This window comes from Amphibalanus amphitrite, unplaced genomic scaffold (assembly GCF_019059575.1).
Source record: "Amphibalanus amphitrite isolate SeventyFive unplaced genomic scaffold, NRLGWU_Aamphi_draft 000664F_arrow, whole genome shotgun sequence".
NCBI classification, from domain to species: Eukaryota; Metazoa; Arthropoda; class Thecostraca; order Balanomorpha; family Balanidae; genus Amphibalanus; species Amphibalanus amphitrite.
In genome coordinates, this window is record NW_024882158.1 from 332,113 (window position 1) to 351,515 (window position 19,403).

Consider the following 19,403-nt stretch of genomic DNA (forward strand, 5'->3'; position numbering starts at 1 on the left):
TGAGTGCTTCTAAGGTTGTCACCCGATGGACTCCTGTAAATGCATCCTATTGTAAGTTGGTCTGTTCCAGCCAGCTTGATTTTCACCCAAAGCTGCTCTTGGAAGGAACTGTCAAATATCGTGACTGATGCCTGTAGCCTCTCCCTGACATAGATGGCAATGCCCCGGCACCCGCTGGATCCCAGATTCTGTTCGGATGGGTCAAAATTGGTGAAGATTGAATATCCTGGAAGAGTGAGAAGAGCTGGTGCGATTGGGAGGACCTGGGCTTTAGGGATAACTTCAGTTATCAAAATTACATCTGGTTCATCCCCACTGATTGCCATGTAAAGATCGTCCCTTTTGTTGATGAACTGGTCCGCGTTTGTGTACATTACAGATATACCTTGACCAACTGCCAGAATTGCTGTGTCTTTTCTTGTACCTTCAACAAGTCAATCCTGTCTGTCCCTCCCTGCAATACGAGACTGAGCACTGCCATTGCTGGGCTCACCGAAGCTCCGAGTCTCGTTGGGCTCTGTACCATCAGACGCCCTTGATGACAGCTTCACAACTTTTCCTCGCCTGATTGACAGGTTAGTCTCACCTGCCTGCCTTCGGGACTTCAATTCTGCTCTCAGTTTTTTCCCTTCCTCTCTCTCCAGCTTTGTAAGGTCAGGGTTGATGTATATGTGTTTCCAGTTGGTATCCTTCAAATGGGACACCATGCTCAGAAGGTCAAGCTTAGCCTCCACAGAGTCCAGAGAAACTATCAGAAGTCTGGGTTTGTCCGGCATCTTTCTCCCAGCACGGAAGGACTTAGTTGGGTTGATCCGAAGCTTCAGGGCGTCCATGACTACTGATTGGAAAGCTGCTTGGTCCTTTGAGGACCTCTCTGCTGCTGTGTTTCCCTGCTCTTCTGGCAGGTTGTGAACTACCACATTCAGTTTTCTTTTGTCCCTATCAAGATAGTCTTCCAGGACACATGACATGTCACGAGCAATTTTGGCCTCATCCTTGGGGGGAGAAGACTTTGGCATTGCATCCAGTTTTGAGTTGACCTCCTTTACCACATCCGTACAAGTGCTCTTGAGCATATCTGCATATGATGTTTTTTGAATGCTTTGTTGTTCAAACGACTTCTTAAGCACAGTGAGTTGGTCAGCTGCAGCTTTCTCCTGTTCTCTCATTGAGCACTCCACAAGCCTGACATGGTTGCGGACAGAATGCTCAAGCTGGTCTAACTTCGTTTCCAGGGACTGAACTTTGGACTGCATTCCCAGTACTGGTTCTAACATTTTGATGTGTTCTTTAACAGTTTGGTCAAGAGATTCGACCTGCTTGGAGAAGCTAGCTGTTCCGTTTTCCCCTTTACGAGAGCTTCCGAGAGTTTTGATCCCAACTTTGCAGGTATCGCAGAGCCACGAGAGAGCCTCATACTTTTTAAGTGCATTTAAAGCTGGCTTAGAAATCTGCTGGCACAGTGCATGGAACCAGAACCCGCACATGTCACACTGTATCCCATCCTCGACTGGTTCACCACAGGTCTTCCTGCCTGGGCCCCCCTTGCACATAGATTTGTCGGGGTCACTGCCTACGTCACTGTTAGATCTAGAATTTGGGTTTGAGTTGGCCCCCCATGGGTGGTACGCCTCATCAGAAAGCTTCCCAACAGCTTTGGTCATACCTGTAGCTCCGGCTGACAAACCGGGCAGATCCTCTCCAACCTCGCCTTTCGATGTCCCCGCACTCACAAACTCATCTCCATGGTCATTTTGCTGACTTTGGCCTTCACACGTGGATCGCTGCGTTTTGTTTGTGGAGAGGGGCATTTTTGACGCACCACTTATCCCCGTAGGCGAGACTGGCGTGGACGGCGGCGTCGCGGCGTCCGTAGATAGAGCGGCAGTTTTTTTCCTTTTCGAGGCCGGTGACCGTATGATGGGTGGCATTTCTTTCTTTCTCCGGAATATTCCGTCGGTGAGATGGCAATAGGCAGGGAAGGATTACCGGCTCCGAGCCTTCGTAGGGAATAGGACTATGTCTGGTTCAGGCCGGGAGCTCGATGAGAGACGTCCGACCGCTCCGAAAGCTCGCGCCTAAAAAAAAAAGTTTTTGCACGTGCACGCATTTTTTAAAGGGACCCTCCCACCTTAACATTAGATTTGAGTTGAGATAGCCAAAATGGGGTCCCTGGCTCACAATTACCGGTTTCGGCACTCACAACATCGAGAAATGCCTTAAATCGGAAATATTGAATTTCAAAATTGCAGCATTTTGATTCAGAGGGGCTAATGCATAGGTATACCCCTCTGAATGTGTGACGTCAGCACAGATATCTAACGATTTTTAAATGTTTGACTAAAACGTTTTGTAGCACGCGGTGGTATATGCTGCTTTGCGCGCAACAAATGCCGCACTTTCAAATAAAGTCGCTATAGGAACAGCGGAGATCCCAAAAAGTAAACAAAAGTAAAAGTCTAATATCTTGAAAACCGGTGAATATTTTTTGATGAAATTTGGTACATATTCGTTTTTGCTCTTTCTGAACCGAGCGACATCACTTTCATGCCAATTCATTTACTTTTTTGAAGGTGGGAGGGTCCCTTTAATGTCATCACATACACCGATTTTATTATTTCCACTGGTGAAAACCAGATGTCGTTAGCTACATTCTTCTCTGAGCTGTCATCGCTTTTCCACGAGACCACGAGACCACCTAAACCTGTGGCGCAGCATAAAAAAGGAGCCGGGCAATGGCCAAAACCGCGCGCCAGCGCGCAGCGTGGCGCGAGGTCATCGGAGCTCAGCTTGTGGTAGGAAAAAGGCCTGCCGAGATCGAGACATTTCTTTTGAAAGTGTGTGGGGCGACTGCAGCCTCCCTACAGACGATATGTCGGTGGTGTCATCGATTTCAAAGGAGAGGGGGCGAACATCGCGGACAGGCAGCGTTCGGGGGCATTCAAGAGAGTACACACTGCGCATGCGCGAGACCAAGGGGGAAAATGATCTTGGGTGATAGGCGCTTAGGCATTTAGGCATACGCGATATGGCAATGAAATATGAGCTAATTGAGCTTGTGAGATGTTACAATGAGCTACTGAGCTGTGAGCTCTGATGACCTCTGCCGCGCGGTTTTGGCCATTGCCCGGCTCCCTTTTTTATGCTGCTCCACAGGTTTAGGTGACCTCTTGGAAAAACGGTGATGACTCAGAGCAGAATGTAGCTAACGACATCTGGTTTTCACCAGTGGAAAGAAACAAGATCGGTGTACGTGATCACTGATCAAACTAAAAAATTGCGTGCACGTGCAAAAACCTGTCATTGCTGACTGCTGACTGCTGAGGGCTCTTCCATTACTTAATAGTCAACCCTATAGTATTATGAATAGCATCCATGGTATGATACAATATACCTACAATATACATCCGTGTATAATACCATGGATGATATAGTATTATCTCATCCATGATAATACCGTATAGTCCCAAATAATATTTCAACCGGCCGAAGTACAGGTGAAGCGAATTCATCTTCTTTCTTTTGACCCACTGGTCACTCACAACCTCTAGCAGCTTTCAGTGGTAAAACAAGAATGTGACCGCTTCAATTAAAGCAATAATACACCGGCGGAATAGTCGCCCCAATCCTCGTAAGTAGTACTACCGAATTGTACCCGGAACATGTAAATGGGTGTAAAAAAGCCAAGCTAACATCGCCGGAACATTGCAGGTGTGTGCTAGGCTAGTCCGGTTCGCGCACGCGATTAGCCCCGTCCGTACCGGTTAGGGCCAGTTCGGTGCGGCCCTCAGTCAGGACACCTTTGCCGCGCTGAATCGGGCTGGCGCACGGTGGCACCTGACGTATGATTAACTGGATTAAATTGAAGCGACTTTCTGCCCTGCGTTTACCCTATTCAATATTCGTTGCAGCTGGTCCTTTTATACTCCACCACGCATTACCTTTGGTTGTAGATTCGAAACGGTTTGCGCCAGGAAGTTGTAATTTAGTGACATGTCCGACAAGTCTTAGCAGAATTGGAATGTCTTTGGTTACTAGACAGTCGTTTGAGTGGAATTGAACAACTTCGACAGTCATGGCTATGCAGGTATATTATGGTATATTTATTTACATTTTATGAAAAGCAGGTAACAATTGCACAAATGTTGCCTTTCTGAGCTGTCGCATCAATTTCAAGAATGGACTTGCCAATGAATTTCTGTGACCGACACCAAGTTCCACCGTGCGTTCCGCTCAGCAATGACTCAGTGCTGCCGCCTGTTTCCTGTACCTGTCCTGTTTGCCCCCCCCCCCTTTCTACCCCACGTCAAGGGGGGGGGGCGGTCCACCGCCGATCCCTACAAGGATTCGCGTGACTTCGGGCCGACGATGTACGATACGATACGACGAACAGCCGCGGTCACCGCGAGGTCGTCTTGGGCAGTGAGCGGACGCTGCTGGACGTCAGTGTCTGACACGATGGCGCCCAGGCAGCTGCTGATGCCCCTGCTGCTGGGGCTGCTGCTGCTGAATGCCTTGACGTCGGCTACGGCACAAGGTAGGTTGGAAAATGGCGTGGGAACCGCTTGGAATTAAATGTTTTGATGGGGCAGCCGATAGGAATGTCAGGTAGGTCACACCTAGAAGTAGATACCTAGGCAGGTAGAGTAGCGATGTAGGCTGCTTTTGGGATGGATGAATTTCACGAAAAGGCGTCTTTTGGGATGGCAGAGTTTCATAAAAGGGGTAAACTACGACTGGTGCACTCTTCCATCTACAAAAAAAGTATTGACATGACTGTGTATTTGGCTGCAATGTACGCTCAATCAGGTTTATTGCGGACGCTTCCATTTGATGTTGTGGGCTACAGTGTAATATCGGACAGGATTTCATTTAGGTATGATCGCCGGTCCTCTCCCCGGTCCCGCAGTGCCTCCAGGTGAGCTACACTGCAGTAAGGGCGGAGCGTGGTGTCCAACTGGGGAAACGTGCGGAGGGCCCGTCTGCGGCCCCGGGCCACGCTGCTGCAATGAGGCCGTTGATTTTCTGCTCCAGAAACGTGAGGGAGATAACACGGGGCTAGCTGACTATCGTTACTTATCCCTTGACGGGCGTTGTGTTGTTTTTGTCACACACATTGTTATGAACCTAGAGACAATTTCTTCGTTATCATTGTCATAATAACTGTTGAAAGGATTGGAAATTCGTATTGACGTTTTTGCGGTGCAATTTTAACGTGGTCTTAAAGGGACCCTCCCACCTTCAAAAAAGTTAATGAATTGGCACGAAAGTGATGTCGCTCGGTTCAGAAAGAGCGAAAACGAATATCTACCAAATTTCATCGAAAAATATTCACCGGTTTTCAAGATATTAGACTTTTACTTTTGTTTACTTTTTGGGATCTCCGCTGTTCCTAGCGACTTTATTTGAAAGTGCGGCATTTGTTGCGCGCAAAGCAGCATATACCACCGCGTGCTACCAAACGTTTTAGTAAAAGATTTAAAAATCGTTAGATCTCCGCTGACGTCACAAATTCTAAGGGGGCATACCAAAGCACTAGCCCCTTAGAATCCGAAAACTGCAAGTTTGAAATTCCATATCTCCGAATTAAAGCATTTGTCGATGTTGTGAGTGCCCAAACCGGTATTTGCAGGCCATGGCCACCAATTTGGCTATCTCAACTCAAAACTAATGTTAAGGTGGGAGTGTCCCTTTAACAACTATTTTTCCTTTCGCAGCAATAACTCCTGAGACGTCGTCTTCGCTGCCTGTCGACGTCCTGATTCCGCCTTCAGAAGAAACGCCGTCGGAGCCTCCCCTCAACCCTTCATCCGAGTCTCCAGCTTCCCCTTCTACCACTCCACCAGGAGACGCGGTGATCGGTAATCCCCTGGACTCCCAGTCGAGCTCGAGACCCAATCGTCGCCGGCGACCCGAGTCGTCCCCCGACTCTCGACCCAGCTCCCCCTCCCCCGATCGTCCGTCGAGACCCTCTCGTCGCCGGAGGCCGGAGTCGGGACCGGAGGTACCCACTGACCCCTCGGAGGGGGGTCAGTCGCGACCCGGCCGCCGCCGGAGGCCCTCTTCAGGACGTCCGGGTCCCTCGGGGTCGTCCGAGCCGGAACAGCAGTCTTCTCGCGGCCGAAGGCGGTGCCGACCGGGCACCAAATGTCCCGGCAAGTAGATCTTAGTTAGATGGTGAATTCTAGTAACGTAGTAAAGCCTAGTGGAAACCCAAAACATGTAAAACCTTATAAAAAGAGAATGTTGAATCCTGTTATTTTCAATGTTTGGCACTACGCAGCACTAAATAATATGTCGAAATCAAAATGTTGGACAAATTATTATTCTACATAATATCTAGCAAAAAAAAAAAAAAACGCTACAGAAACGGCTGTAATAATGAATGGTTCACCTACTTCCGCAGACAACTTCCCGTGTGAGCAGGGCGGCTCGGCCTGCCCCTCGGGTCAGACCTGCGGAGGCGAGTGCGGTCCCAATACCTGCTGCAGGCGCCGTAAGTGGGGCCATAACTGCTGCTCACGTCTTGTGGGGAACGAAACAAGTGAATTGTGGGCTTATTCTAGGAGTAGATAATCAAAATAGTAGATAAACTTCCCCAAACCTTTGTTATAGATTAATTATTTTCTACTGTGGGTCAGTTTATTGAGCTCTACTTAATTGTTGTGCCGCTAAGGCTGTCGATGTTGTAACACCACGACTGACTCTCTCTCTCTCTCTCTCTCTCTCTCTCTCTCTCTCTCTCTCTCTCTCTCTCTCTCTCTCTCTCTCTCTCTCTCTCCATCTCCTTCTCTCCTTCCTCCCTCTTCCCAGGTTCTTCCCAGTGCGGTGAGGGTGGTGATGTCTGCCCCAGCGGGTTCAACTGCGGCCCGTGTCCTCTGCCGGGAGGAGCCTGCTGCTGTGAGTGCTCGTATATAGAGGGAATTTCCTCGCACTGTCCGCAGTTAACAGAGCCTGTTAGAATCAATCAACCAATGTGACAGAATTGAATCGATGAAACGCGGGTTCCGCTTTCTGGGTCTTCACGAATCAGTCAGAACAGGAGTTGCAATCGCTATTGATCCCAAGTCGTTGAGTTCAAAAAGTTATTCGACTGTAAATCGTGCTTTGAATGATAAGTGATGCTCATGATTAGTTATGCGATCTTAATTGACAATGTCAATCCGTTAGTAACCCTCCGTTCATCTGCCGGTCACTGAGGGTCTGCAACAGATCGTCCATCTGTCCATCTATCACTGCCCACTCTCTCCGTCTGTAACTCTCTGCCATTCCCCCCCCCCCCCCCCACCCACCCACCCACAGTCCCCAGCTGTGACCGTCCGGACGCCTACATAGCCGAGCCGTGCGGAGTGGAGGGCATCTGTCTGCCCTGCGAGGCTGCCAGTGACCGACTCTGCTGCCGGCGGCAGCCCAACACCTTAGGTGGGTGCCGAGGACGTGATGTTCGTTAGCTCAAGGCCCTAAATACAAGGTTGCACGGACTTATTTCTACTAAACCTACCAGAATATAGTTTCACGGTTGATTATTTAAATAATTATTCAATCAAAATTTCTTTATTATTATCTCGTAATCATTTATAAGCAATTTTATAAATCAACTTTCAATTTGCTTGCCTTTTACTAGCAAAATAACTTTTCTAGTATTGGGTCAACATAGTGGTGTAGCAGTAGGAACCACATCTGGCAAAACCCCAATGCCTACATACAGCAGAAAAGCAGCCACCAGGTGTCGCCACAGTCGCCACTTGGTCGCCACACAGATGTCGCGCGCGTCGCCAATCGCCACACTACCGATTTCCATAAGGACGCATATGTACGGATATGTATAGGAAAGTCGCCCTTAAGGATTACGCTTACATCCTTTGCTTATGAGGTCGGTGGTTGGAAATTGGGAGGGGCTCAGCTATTTTCGACCACGGATATGCCTTTATCACATGATGAGGAACATGCTGATAAGCGTTTTATGCGTCATAACAGCACAAAAGTATTTTTAATCATTTTTCAAAAATAGCCGTTCTGCCGTATCTTTCAGTGCAAGGTGCCGTCGGTCATCCCCGACGTGACGTCACGCAGGGAATTTGCCAGATTTTCCTACTAGACTTCGACACCCCCTGCGTTAGCTAAAGAGTGCAAATGAAGGACTCACGGGACCACTTCATGTTAAAAAGGTCCATTGTGCGGTGACTTACGACTAAATTTAGCCGGACTGGCCAAAGTTGATGAAGACTAGACTTGCAGGCACTTTATAGTTGCCTAACGTTCCTTTTGGGGCACGAAAGAGATATCACTTAGAATTTTTCTTCTTTTTCATCTGATGGTCTTCTTTTGCCACCTAATTTTGCTCGGTGACGATGTCCCTCTGTCTGTTTTTCAGAGGACTGCCGGCGCCACTGTCGCCGTGAGAGGGGCAAGGAGTGCTACCTGTTTGGGTGTCCCAAGGGAGCGGGCTGGTGCTGCCGTAACCCCACCCCGCTGTAGGGAGAGCACGGCCGCTGATGTCCGTATGAAGCGCACGAGATCGGGAGTGATACAACGTGGCTACGCATCTACCGCGACTTCATTCTCCATCTCCTCTTCCTGACACACCCACACTTCGGGTTGTCCTTGCGCCCATCGCGACTTTACTTCATAACTTACATGATCTAACTACTTAGTCACCGTTATCTGACCTTGTAGCCATCGTTGTATGACCCCAACCGTGACCCGACACCCGCCAATCATGACCTGACCCCCGCCCGCGAGGTGAACTTGATCATTCCATTCCTATTTTATTCCAGACGAGTTTCCGCGAAAAGTGGCCGATCCTCGAGTCCTTTCTCGTCTGGCATTGCATTTTCATTGTTTTTATCATGGAATGTGATGTAATACATGCTGGTCTAATACATTTGAATGAAAACTATGTTCTAAAAATCGTCCAAACGTCTAGTTCGTTCTATGCATAAGACAATTTTTGCGAGCTGTTTCTGGTCACGTCGATCATCATCATAACCAACATTACGATATAATAACTTGGCAACATAACTTGGCATTTTGCTAAGTAGGTACTCGATCACTCGTAGTTTCAGCTTGTTCTCGTAGTTTCGAGTCCTCAGTACGCTTTAGGACAGCCCGTGGGCATAGAGGTGACTTCAAAAGCAATTTATCCTCCCATTTGACGCAGCTCTGGCGGGGAAACCCGTCTTGTACAAACACACAATGATGCACTTGGTCTGGTGACAGTGATGAGTGAAAAGTCGTCCATCAGAGCTGGTGTCCCCACGGGGTTCCACTTCAAACGAGGCTCCTCACTCAGTTCGATTTTATCGGCTGTCGCTGGCTCGGCATCGGTTATGTTCACTACTCAGTGCAGCGTTGCACATGGGGTGAGGCACTGGTGCCTGGTGACGCTACTGGTCAGTAGCGTGCATACATAGCTGGCTCCAAGCAGCCACTGGCTCGCACCAGGTTCCTGCTGTTCAATGCGAAGTTTACGTCACATCAAAGTCTCTTCCGAAATGTCTGTTGGACATCGCCAAAACTGAGATCAGCTTGAGAAGTCATGGAGCGTCTAGGCCATCTAATCTCAGTGGGTGAGAGATGGTCGGAAGAGACAGCCTTCTCCAGCGGTTCATTCGGGGAGCTGCGTGTGGTTGCCTTTCACGATCCTCCATACGTATCGATGGAGAAAATGGCAAACGGCAGTTACGTCTACAGCGGGTACTTGTACGACATCTGGAAACTGCTTGCCGGGAACCTGAACCTTCAATACCGGATGGTGGAGCCAGAGGGATGGGGGTACGGCAACCGCCACCCCAACGGCACTTGGTCTGGCATGGTTGGCGAACTGTTTTACGGCAGGGCCGACGTGGCGCTGACCTGGCTCCTCGACCGACCGGACCGCAGCTCTGTCGTTGACTACATTCACATTGCCATCGAGGAGAATTACGACGCCTTTCACATTGTTGGAGGGACTGAAGATGTTCCTCAAACTGCTGCACAGATGGCGGGATCGTTACTGAGGCCGCTACACGCCCACGTATGGTGGGCAGTGCTCGGTGTACTTCTTGTCCTCTCTGTGGCGCTTCGAGTCGTCATTTACTTCAATCAGGGCTATGGAGAAAGGATCCAGACTGTGACCGAGATGTCACTCGGCTCTTGTCTGTTCTACAACTACATGTCTCTAGTTGGACAGAGCTGGGCCATCGTACCAACCTCATCATCAGCCAGGATCGTGACCATCATCAGCTGGATGATCAACATCATCATCGTCAACAGCTTCACGGCCAACCTGATCTCAGACCTCGCCGTGGTCACCGTACATCGTCCGATCGGCAGTCTTCGCGAGTTCACCGAGCAGCCAGGCTGGAAGCTGGCCATGCAATCCGGGTACGGTGTCGTCAACGACTGGCAGACAAGCCCCGATCAGTACGAGAGAGAAATCTACCGAAGGATATCGAGTCACGACGGCGTCATTGAATTGGGTGATGCTCAGTCGTTTTGGCTTACGACCCAGCCGAAGGTGATGACTTTTATCGATATAAAGCAACTGAAGTTGAAGGTTGGAGACGCCGCCTGTTCCCTTGTGCCACTACTGGACCAGCCGGCCAAACTCACCCCCAACTACTTTGTGATCGCTAAGGGTCAGCCAGCACTGAGGAGACTCATGTATGCCGAACTTCTGAGGATCTCAGAGCTGGGTCTGATGAGTCACCTAAAGCTCAACAGATTCAGCCGCATCGAGAACATGTGCACTTCTTCATCGGACACCAAGGCCATGTCTTTGGGGAACACCTTGGCCTCCATCGCACTGGTTCCTCTGGGAGTGGCCCTCGGCCTCGCAATCGCCGTACTGGAGAATCTCTGGGCCAGGGCAGTCACTAAACGACATGTTACCGGGGCAGCCGACAGACAGCACTTTATAGTCATGAAACTGGTGTCATGAAGGTTTCCTAGGCCGGGAGCTGTAGTAGGCCGTTTAACTAAATGTTCCATTCTAGGCACGAGGATGTTGTAACGTCGTATATCTTTCGACAACAGTAGGCTGCATTGGTTGTTACGTTATCTTCTTTGTGAGAAAGTTCCCGTTCCTGCCTGATAGTCTGTGAGAGATGTACATCTGTTAGGATATGGTCAATTGTGTCATTCGTCTATATATAGTCACCGTGACACTACAAAACAGCACTTCTTCGAAGAGTCAAGAAATCAGTTTCGGGACTACACAGAATAGTTGATGAATGTCAAATGACATGCGATAGGAGCACTGAACAAGTATATTGAATGTTTAATGTCAGCAATTGTATATTTTTAATTGAGGTCGTAATTAAGAAGATTGTAGTTAACTGCGCATGTTAAAACTGCGTAGGGGAGAGCGGGGCCAGTTGAAACACGGGGTCAGATGAAACATGGCTTTATTTTCAACAGTATGCAACATATGGCGTTGCCGACACCACTGCGCATCCGCGCTCGACCACTTCCTTTGTCAACGGCGTTTGGGCGGCAAACGGACGGTAATTTTGATTTGACACTTGTTTTTGTGTTTTTGAGGGGCGTTTGGGAGAAATCGTTCTTATGAATATTTTGTGATATCTCATATACCGTTGTTTGCTGAAAGAAGAACTCCTGGCTCCGGAATAACACCTTATTTGGCCCTTCATTCAGCATGATGCCGTCCCTCCAGCTCGTTTGACAAGTGCTTTACGGCGCGTGCGAGATGGCGGGAGCGGATGGGGTCAATTGAAACGCTTCTCTGAGGGTCAGTTGAAACAGGGTCACAGGCCGTTTCAATGGACCCCGGTGACCTTTGCAATGGTTATTGTTCAGGGGCTGTAAACATTAAAGGAAATAGTCCACCTTTGAAATGAGCTTTTAAACTGAAATAGTAGTTTAATAGAGCTCAATTTTTGACCCCTTTTTCTCCAGCCTTTTGCTTGAAAGCACACTATAGCCTGAGATATTTCTCATTTTTCTCATCCGCCCATTTTACCATAGTCTATGTACTTTATGTCACCTATTATGAGGAACTTTGCACTTTTAGCTTTCCAACGACCTATTGAATGTAGCATTTGGAAAAGTAAACCGGACGAAATATCTCCTTAACCCGCGCCCTGGTGGGGTCTGTTTATAACGCGACCTGGTGGGGGGGGGGGCTATTTTTTGCCCCCCCTCGTATCTCCGAAACTACTGGACGGATCCGCAAAATTCAAACGGTGTTCAAAAGACCTGTCAAATTTGTCGAGGGAAACCAAATTTCATTGACCTCGGGGTCACCGATGACGTCACAGGTCAGGTCAAAGATGAAATGTTTCACCGTTCACGGGTCATCTAGGGAATGCGCTATAACACCGAAGAAAACGCATTTTGTCGAGAATCAGCGATAGGGCGTCAGTTGCCTAGTACATATATTGCTATAAGAGGTCACTGACATTACCAGGTCAGGTCACAGGTCAGGTCACCAAGGGTCACAGGTCAGGTCACATGAACCTAACTTTAGGTACTAAGGTTGTGCGATGCATGTTTTATGGCCAATTTTTCATTTCCAACTCAATGGTGTTGGTTATAAGACTATCAGGTACGGCTTAGGTCACTTTCTGGTGGAGGTCAGGTCAAGGTCAGGTCAAAAAAGGTCAAATTTCAAAGTTGATATTTTTGCATAAAATGGGTATTGATTCGATGCAGCTCGTCACGGGGAGTCTAATGGTGGTCTTTGTTTTGCGCTACAAGGTCTAGAATTGCTAAAAATTGAGTTTGAAAAATTGACGTCATCAATTTTGAACAGTTTTTTCGCTGTAACTTGGCCAAAAAAAAGAGGTATCGATCTCAAATTTGGTATGTAGATAGAAGGCGGTAAGGACTATCACATATATTCCGGTTTTTTCGAAATTCAAAAAACTTTTTGGATTTTTCGGCTATTATAATCAAAAATCTATTTTTTGATTTTTGGGGGTTAAAATCCAAAAATTTCAAAAATCCGAGATAGCAGTTTTGTAGCCCTGTCAATTCTACAGCTTTTATGTCTTTATCGTTTTTTTCTGTATTTGCAAAGCTATAGGCCTGACAGCTCTTCCCGCGAAACCCTTTTTTGGGTCGAAAACGGCAGAACATGACGTCACTCTGACGTCATTTCCGGCCAACCTATCATAGCCTTTGGAACAATTTTTGGTCACAATGTGTAAAATTGATGTCCGGGAGGGTACTGAAAGTTTGGTGACGATCGGCGCAGCGGTTCTGGAGATATATCGAAAAGTCTGGAGGGGGGGCAAAAAATAGCCCCCCCCCCCACCAGGGCGCGGGTTAAGAAAGTGGCCTTAAGGAGGAAAACATCCCATTGTTAAGGATAGGTGCAATTGACCCCATGGGCTGTTTCAATTGACCCTCGCATCGGGGTCATTTGAAACGGGCGTAGAGCTGTTTTATAAGCATGCGTTTGGCAGCAAAATATGTTTGAAACATAATTTTACATATCTTAAAATACAGCCAAAAGAGCATATTTTTTCATGGCATTGTGCATTTTTCGATATGACAACTAGATCTCGCTGTGCATGTCAATATATAAAAAGTGGTTCAACTGGCCCCGCTCTCCCCTAGTTAAGCTCAATGTTACGTTTCACCAATGAGTCATTTGTAACGGACTCATTTGTTAGTGACCGGGCATCGGTACACTGCCTCAGTGAGGATAGCGTGGCGGCTACACTAGTGCGTGCTTGTCCTACTGTATGCACCTGTCGAATAAATATGCCAACATAGTTCTCTAAACATAAAAACATATCTCCTCTCTTCTGAGATAGAACCATCATAGCAAAATTGAGCTTGAACAACTTCAAAAGCTCATAAGATGGATCTCATCATTGAAGACCATGGCATGAGCACGATGATGGTGCTTACTGCTTAGTATAAACTTGAACACGAGTTAGAAATATAAATATAGAAGAGGTGACTTCTATTGCCATCACCAGTGTTATGTAGGATGATCTATACTGACTGATCGATTGACTGCTATGATCGATGACCAAGCATCTCCCATGTTCGACCTTCCTCCTTTTGTCAGGGCGCGCGGCGCGCCTGTTAGTAGCCTGTTAGTAAAGTGTGAGTAGACTTGGGCACGCCTGTCCATTAGGCGTTCACCAGTACCATTTGATGTGCGTCCAATTGCTACTTCGCAACAACAGCTGCAAGAAAGCTGCACAGCCAGCGAATCAACAATGAGTAGCACTCAGCAGCGACTAAGTGTATATCGATGGCTAGTCGTTGCACACCGTCATATGTCTTAAAATGGGTCATCACTGCATTCAATGCTCCTGCAGCTTTACATAAAGGTCACTTTGCTTACAGTCATCGGCAATTTGCTACGGTGGTTTTTCAAATGATACTCGCTGCTTGGTATTCTACATACAGTGGCGGCAGAACACCTTCAATTAGGGGGGGGGGGCACCGCTGACTTGGTCCCATTATTTCCATGCAACGCCCATAGGGCTTATGTTAAAATGCCAAAATCAAAGGGGGCACGGTGCCCCGGTGCCCCCCCCCCCCGTTCCGCAGCCTATGATGTTCTATCATGGTTATGTCTTCACGGATGATTCTCAAATCACGCTCGCCGAAATTAAGCTTTAATTAGTAGGGGGAATTGGATCCGCTGAAATACTCAGGCATTTTCTATCCGTCATTTGCCAAAATCACACTCTAACGACTGACCCGTCTGCAAAGGTCTAACATTTACTTGACCTCTCGATTTGAACTGTAATAGTGGAGGCTAACGTTTGCAGCTGAAAAGATGCTATCGATCCATCTGAAACTTCAAGCCGCAAAGACAGCGGTCACCGACGGTTACATTTTGCAACCCTACTAGCTCATACGAAAGCAAGTTCAACAATTCTGCTTCCGAAAGGTTTGATCCGCAACGACGAAAAATTAACCGTTATATGAATGTCTGAGCAGCTTGAAGTCGAGGTCCACCTGATTCATTTAGTCTTGTCGATCTGATTTAATGACACTGGCGATTGGCTGAGACCTGAGCGACAGGGACGCCGCCACTGATAAAGCTGCTGATTGAGGGAACACCGAGGCAGTTGGACGTTAGAAAGGGCCTCATCCGCGGCTGGAGTGGCTCCCTGGACGGCTAAAGCAGCTCCGCTCTCTGGGCGATTGGCATTGTCATCAATTGGGAGGAACTGTCAACAAACGACTGGGACTGTCGTCAAACAGCTAGAGCTGTCACCAAACAGCTGGAGCAGTCCTCAACTACCTGAAACTGTCATCAAAGCGACTAGAACTGTGACGGATTCCGAGCAGTTGTAATTCTTCTTGTACAAGTGAAGAAGTGAGTCGGATAACTGGTGCGACTCTTGAACGGCTGGAATGAAACATTGAATAGGAAGTTGGACTTCCTGCACTGGACGACTGCCAGAGGCACTGCGATGCTCTGGTTCCTATTGTTCGCTCTGCCCGCGTTGGCCGAGCCCGCCCCGCTGGCAGACCTTCTAACCCTGATATCACGCCGCGCACAGCCCTGCCAGGTGGTTCTCGCCACCGAAAGGCACGTGCTTCCCGTCGAAACAGCAACGCCAGTCGACTGGTCGGCGCCTCTTACGCATCTGGATGTGACGGAAACTGATGGCAGTCTGTCCCGACTGATGGGCGTGCGTCGTGAATGTCTGCTCTTCGTGCTAGCCTGTGTGAGGCTGGAAACCTGTGGCGCCTTCTTGGAGCGTTATGCCGATACCTTTAGCAGACAAGCACGCTTCGTGGAACTTACTGAGCAGAATGCGACATTCGCGGCAGCGGCGCTGCGTCGGCCTCCGCGAAGTCAGCTCCAGCACTTGGTTGTGGTGGCTACGTCGTTCTCAGCCCCACCGACTGCAGTGCCGGTTCTTTCTCACCGGTTCTTTGTCCGCGGAGAAGGCATCACAGCAGGAGTGGTGGCGCACTTTGCGGCGTACAGACTGTGGCCAGACCAGGAGCTGTTCCCAGACAAATTGTCCGACCTGGGTGGACGCAGTTTAAAGGCTGTAACTTTTCACTATCCGCCGAAGAACATGCTGCTGCAGGCCGCTGATGGATCCACGATACACGACGGTCTCGAAAGTCGACTAGTACTCGCCTTCGCGTCAGTGCTCAACTTCGTGGTGAACTTCACCACTCCCTCAGACGGTGGCATGTGGGGAGGCCGGGCAGTCGACGGCACGTGGAATGGCCTTCTTGGCGACCTGCACCACGACCGCGCTGACATCGGCATGGCTAACCTCTTCCGCTCTGCCGACAAACTTCGCGGTATCGACATGACAGTACCATACATGACGGACTACGCTTGTTTCTTGGCGGCTGTCCCGGAACCACCGCCTCACTACTTGGCGCTAGTGAGACCCCTCAGCTGGCGCGCCTGGATCGCCACGATTTTCGCCTTCGTCGCCTCTGTTCCCGTGCTGTGGGCGCTGTCTGGTACCGCAGATCGTCGCTTCAAGAGCTTCACCTACACTGCGTTTTACGGGTTCGGTGTGCTGATGCAGGAAGCCATGGAGGCTGTACCGAGGCTTCGGAGAGCGCAGTTGTTCCTGGGCCAGTTTTGGGTGTTGGCGATGGTAGTGGCATATGCATACCGGGCTAACTTGGTGGCGTACCTGTCGGCGCCAGCACCGGCAATACCTCTGGACACCACGCATCAACTCCTTGCAAGCGGACTGACTTGGGGGGTTCGCGCAGGCGGTGGATGGGAAGCCTGGTTCCAGGACTCTCCCGATCCAGTGGCACGTCGTCTCGCCGACGGGATGCAGTTCGTCAGGAGCTTCTCCGAGGGCGTGGAGCGTTCACGACGTTCCCGCTTCGCCTTCATCAACTCGAAACAATCGCTACAGTATCTGGTGGTGACAGACTTCACTGACTCACGTGGCATCGAGTCCATGCACGTATCCAGCGAATGCTACATCCCTTTCAGCGTAGCGCTTGGTCTACCCAAATACTCTCCGCTCACCGGTAAACTAAACCAGATGATCCAACGTGCCATCCAGGCCGGTCTCGTGGACAAGATGTTTGACGATGTCCTCGCAGGTGTACAACGTCGCCAAGGTCGTCGCGCGGCGGAGGGTCAGGGGCACACTGACGCGCTCTCACTCAATCTATCACATATGCAAGCACCACTTGGTCTTCTGGTACTCGGTCTTATTGCCTCCACTGTCGCATTCATGGTTGAGCTGCTCTTGGGTCGACTAAGACCGGTACGCAGCTGCAAGGAGAAGACCATGTGGGCTACCCCCGTCGCTACATCTCTTCCGCCGCTGAGGCGAGCTGGTGGTTCAGAAAATGGGATCAAGGATACAAGAAGATGTTCGAGTTCGCAACCCTCCACTAGCCAAGACAACTCGTGTGACGGGGACACAAAGACAGAAAGCAGACCACGCATACTACTCTCTGAAGACTGATCGATCAGATGCGTAGAAGACATCGACACTTAAGTTATCTTTATTTTCCAACCTCCACAGGGCTTTAATGTGCCTGCGTTATATTTTACATGACATTTTGAGGCGACAGGTAGTGCCAGTCTGCGGACCAGTCCCATCACGAAGTTTCTTCACTTTTCTTCTGTATTTGGTGTTGCGTGATGCCCTCACATTGCGAGCGTGCCTAAAACGTAGAAAATATGACGGAAAATTGTCATTGTCATGTATATTTTTGAGTGGAGTCACCCTACAGTTGTATAACCATGAAACGAACGCAGTCACGAACGTATTTTGCATCAAGAAGCAGCGTTTTCATTTGTTATTGAGTGATGATATAATGCTAGGAAGAACCGCCCGTTTGTTAACGAAGTTTAATTGGAGAATACTGCACACTGTCCACCCACAAGTCCGGCTGGACCTTTAATAAACTAAAATAATTACGGAGCGAGCGAAGCGAGCGTAGTCTTTCCTTAGATTAACGGAAATTTCTGAGTATGAGCGGCCGGCCGGCCGGCCGGCCGTGCGGACGCTTTTGCGAGGCTTATATCTCAGCAACCACTTGACCGATTTACACGCGGTAATTTTTGTAGGGTAGCTTCATTCCTTCTACCAAGTATTGGACTATTCCCGATGCATGTGGGTGACCCCTTATGCACGTGCGTCGTGCCACGTGCAAAACGAAGCGGTGTCACTTTTGTAATTGTTGCAATATCTCGGTAACTACTTGGCCGATTGCGCTGAAAGTTGGCATTTAGGTAGGCACCCACTAGGCAATGCGTATCCATGTGCCAGAGTTGGGGTGCTGCTGCACGTGCGCACGTGCAGGGGTCGTTTCCAGATCTCGAGAACGGCTGGACCGATGGCGCTCAAATTTGGTACACAGTTAGGGACCGGTTAGTAGGGTGCCGTGCAAAAGTCAGTCGGGACCCATTTTGCACGTGCGCACGTGCAGGGTACCGCTTCCAGATCTCGAGAACGGCTGGGCCGATTGTGCTCAAATTTGACACATCGCTAGAGACCGGTTAGTAGGGTGCCGTGCACAAGTCAGTTGGAGGTACCCCCTCGCATGTTCGCACGTGCAAGGCCCACCCTCTCGCTCGCTCCGTTAGTCGCCCCAAAAGGCGTTATACTGGTTTTAGTGAGCTGACTACACAACCAGCAGCAGGGATGGAGAAAGGTATTTGTTGCTCGTTATTCAGCGCCCGCCCTTACAAGATCGCAGTGCAAGACTGCAACGAATACCGCATTGACTGTTCACTAATATGGCAATGAAAGGCACGACCAGTAACCTCTTACGACAGTGCCAGCGCACTTTCCTTTGACGAACGCGACACAAGGGAAACCATCAATCCATTGCACTGTCTCAGTCCATCGGCGTGGAAGCTAAATGATGATTCTTGTTCTATCAGCTCTAAAGCGGTAAAGTAGCATCGGTGTTTTACCATTAATCAGCTAGCAATGGTGCGTTGGGTGTGCTGATGACCGTTGGAATAAAGTGTGATCCATGGAGTTGAATCGATCGCTCTGTCATTTGAGTCAAACTCTGTCATGGCGCAAAATGAGGGTATGCGAAGCAGTGACGGAATAAAATGTACTTTTTGCGCTGAGGTCACTGGCTATGACCTGGCGACCTGACTCGGATATTTTGCAATATACGGAAGTGGACGTCAGCTCTGTTACGACTTCCAGCGGCCAGAGACGCGATATATTAATTTATGGCTGATTAGTCCCGATGGCAGCTGATCAGTGTCTTTGAGACTCGGCTACCGACGTCAATTAGAATAGAGCCGTCCTTAAATGGTCATATCAGCCAGAGAACGAAACAGCCGGTAGAAAGTTCATCTATGTTAGGTATGCCTATTCTTCTAGGAAACCAGTAAAAGGTTAAGTAATGCAATTACTTGAAAGCAAAGAGTCTGATTGCATGCCTACGTTTAAGAAGACGTATAGACTTTTCGATGAATAATCAAACTGCAATAAGTTACTTCGGCGTTGAGC

The 19,403-nt window shown here is 49.0% G+C and overlaps 3 protein-coding genes across 6 annotated transcripts; all 3 read left to right on the forward strand.

The window, feature by feature from the left end:
• Positions 1–200: 200 nt before the first annotated feature.
• Positions 201–8,899, forward strand: LOC122364256 (histone-lysine N-methyltransferase 2D-like). Of its 4 annotated transcripts, XM_043334463.1 has the most exons (8): positions 201–247; positions 4,470–4,537; positions 4,910–5,038; positions 5,718–6,155; positions 6,407–6,496; positions 6,814–6,900; positions 7,303–7,422; positions 8,375–8,899. In XM_043334463.1, exons 2-8 carry the CDS (start codon positions 4,480–4,482, stop codon positions 8,476–8,478), a joined length of 1,026 nt encoding a protein of 341 aa, XP_043190398.1. In that variant the 5' UTR covers positions 201–247; positions 4,470–4,479; the 3' UTR covers positions 8,479–8,899. The 4 variants fall into 4 exon arrangements, with proteins under 4 accessions (XP_043190398.1, XP_043190397.1, XP_043190400.1 ...); XM_043334462.1 differs by lacking the exon at positions 201–247 and having other exon boundaries at positions 2,925–4,537; XM_043334464.1 differs by lacking the exon at positions 201–247 and having other exon boundaries at positions 4,319–4,537; positions 4,910–4,918.
• A 768-nt stretch (positions 8,900–9,667) lies between these two features.
• LOC122364252 (glutamate receptor 3-like) lies at positions 9,668–10,921 on the forward strand. The gene has a single exon (XM_043334454.1). The coding sequence runs from the start codon at positions 9,668–9,670 to the stop codon at positions 10,919–10,921; it is 1,254 nt and encodes a 417-aa protein (XP_043190389.1).
• A 4,667-nt stretch (positions 10,922–15,588) lies between these two features.
• On the forward strand, positions 15,589–19,075 carry LOC122364260 (ionotropic receptor 21a-like). Its single transcript, XM_043334471.1, has one exon. The coding sequence runs from the start codon at positions 15,606–15,608 to the stop codon at positions 17,385–17,387; it is 1,782 nt and encodes a 593-aa protein (XP_043190406.1). The 5' UTR covers positions 15,589–15,605; the 3' UTR covers positions 17,388–19,075.
• Positions 19,076–19,403: the final 328 nt, after the last annotated feature.

Excerpts from the sequence above, each read along its gene's own strand:
- LOC122364256 (XM_043334462.1), top strand. The coding sequence starts at position 4,240 with ATGACTCAGTGCTGCCGCCTGTTTCCTGTACCTGTCCTGTTTGCCCCC. Across the intron at positions 5,039-5,717 it reads TGATTTTCTGCTCCAGAAAC|CAATAACTCCTGAGACGTCG; the intron begins GTGAGGGAGATA and ends TTCCTTTCGCAG. Across the intron at positions 6,497-6,813 it reads CAATACCTGCTGCAGGCGCC|GTTCTTCCCAGTGCGGTGAG; the intron begins GTAAGTGGGGCC and ends CCCTCTTCCCAG.
- LOC122364252 (XM_043334454.1), top strand. The coding sequence starts at position 9,668 with ATGGCAAACGGCAGTTACGTCTACAGCGGGTACTTGTACGACATCTGG.
- LOC122364260 (XM_043334471.1), top strand. The coding sequence starts at position 15,606 with ATGGGCGTGCGTCGTGAATGTCTGCTCTTCGTGCTAGCCTGTGTGAGG.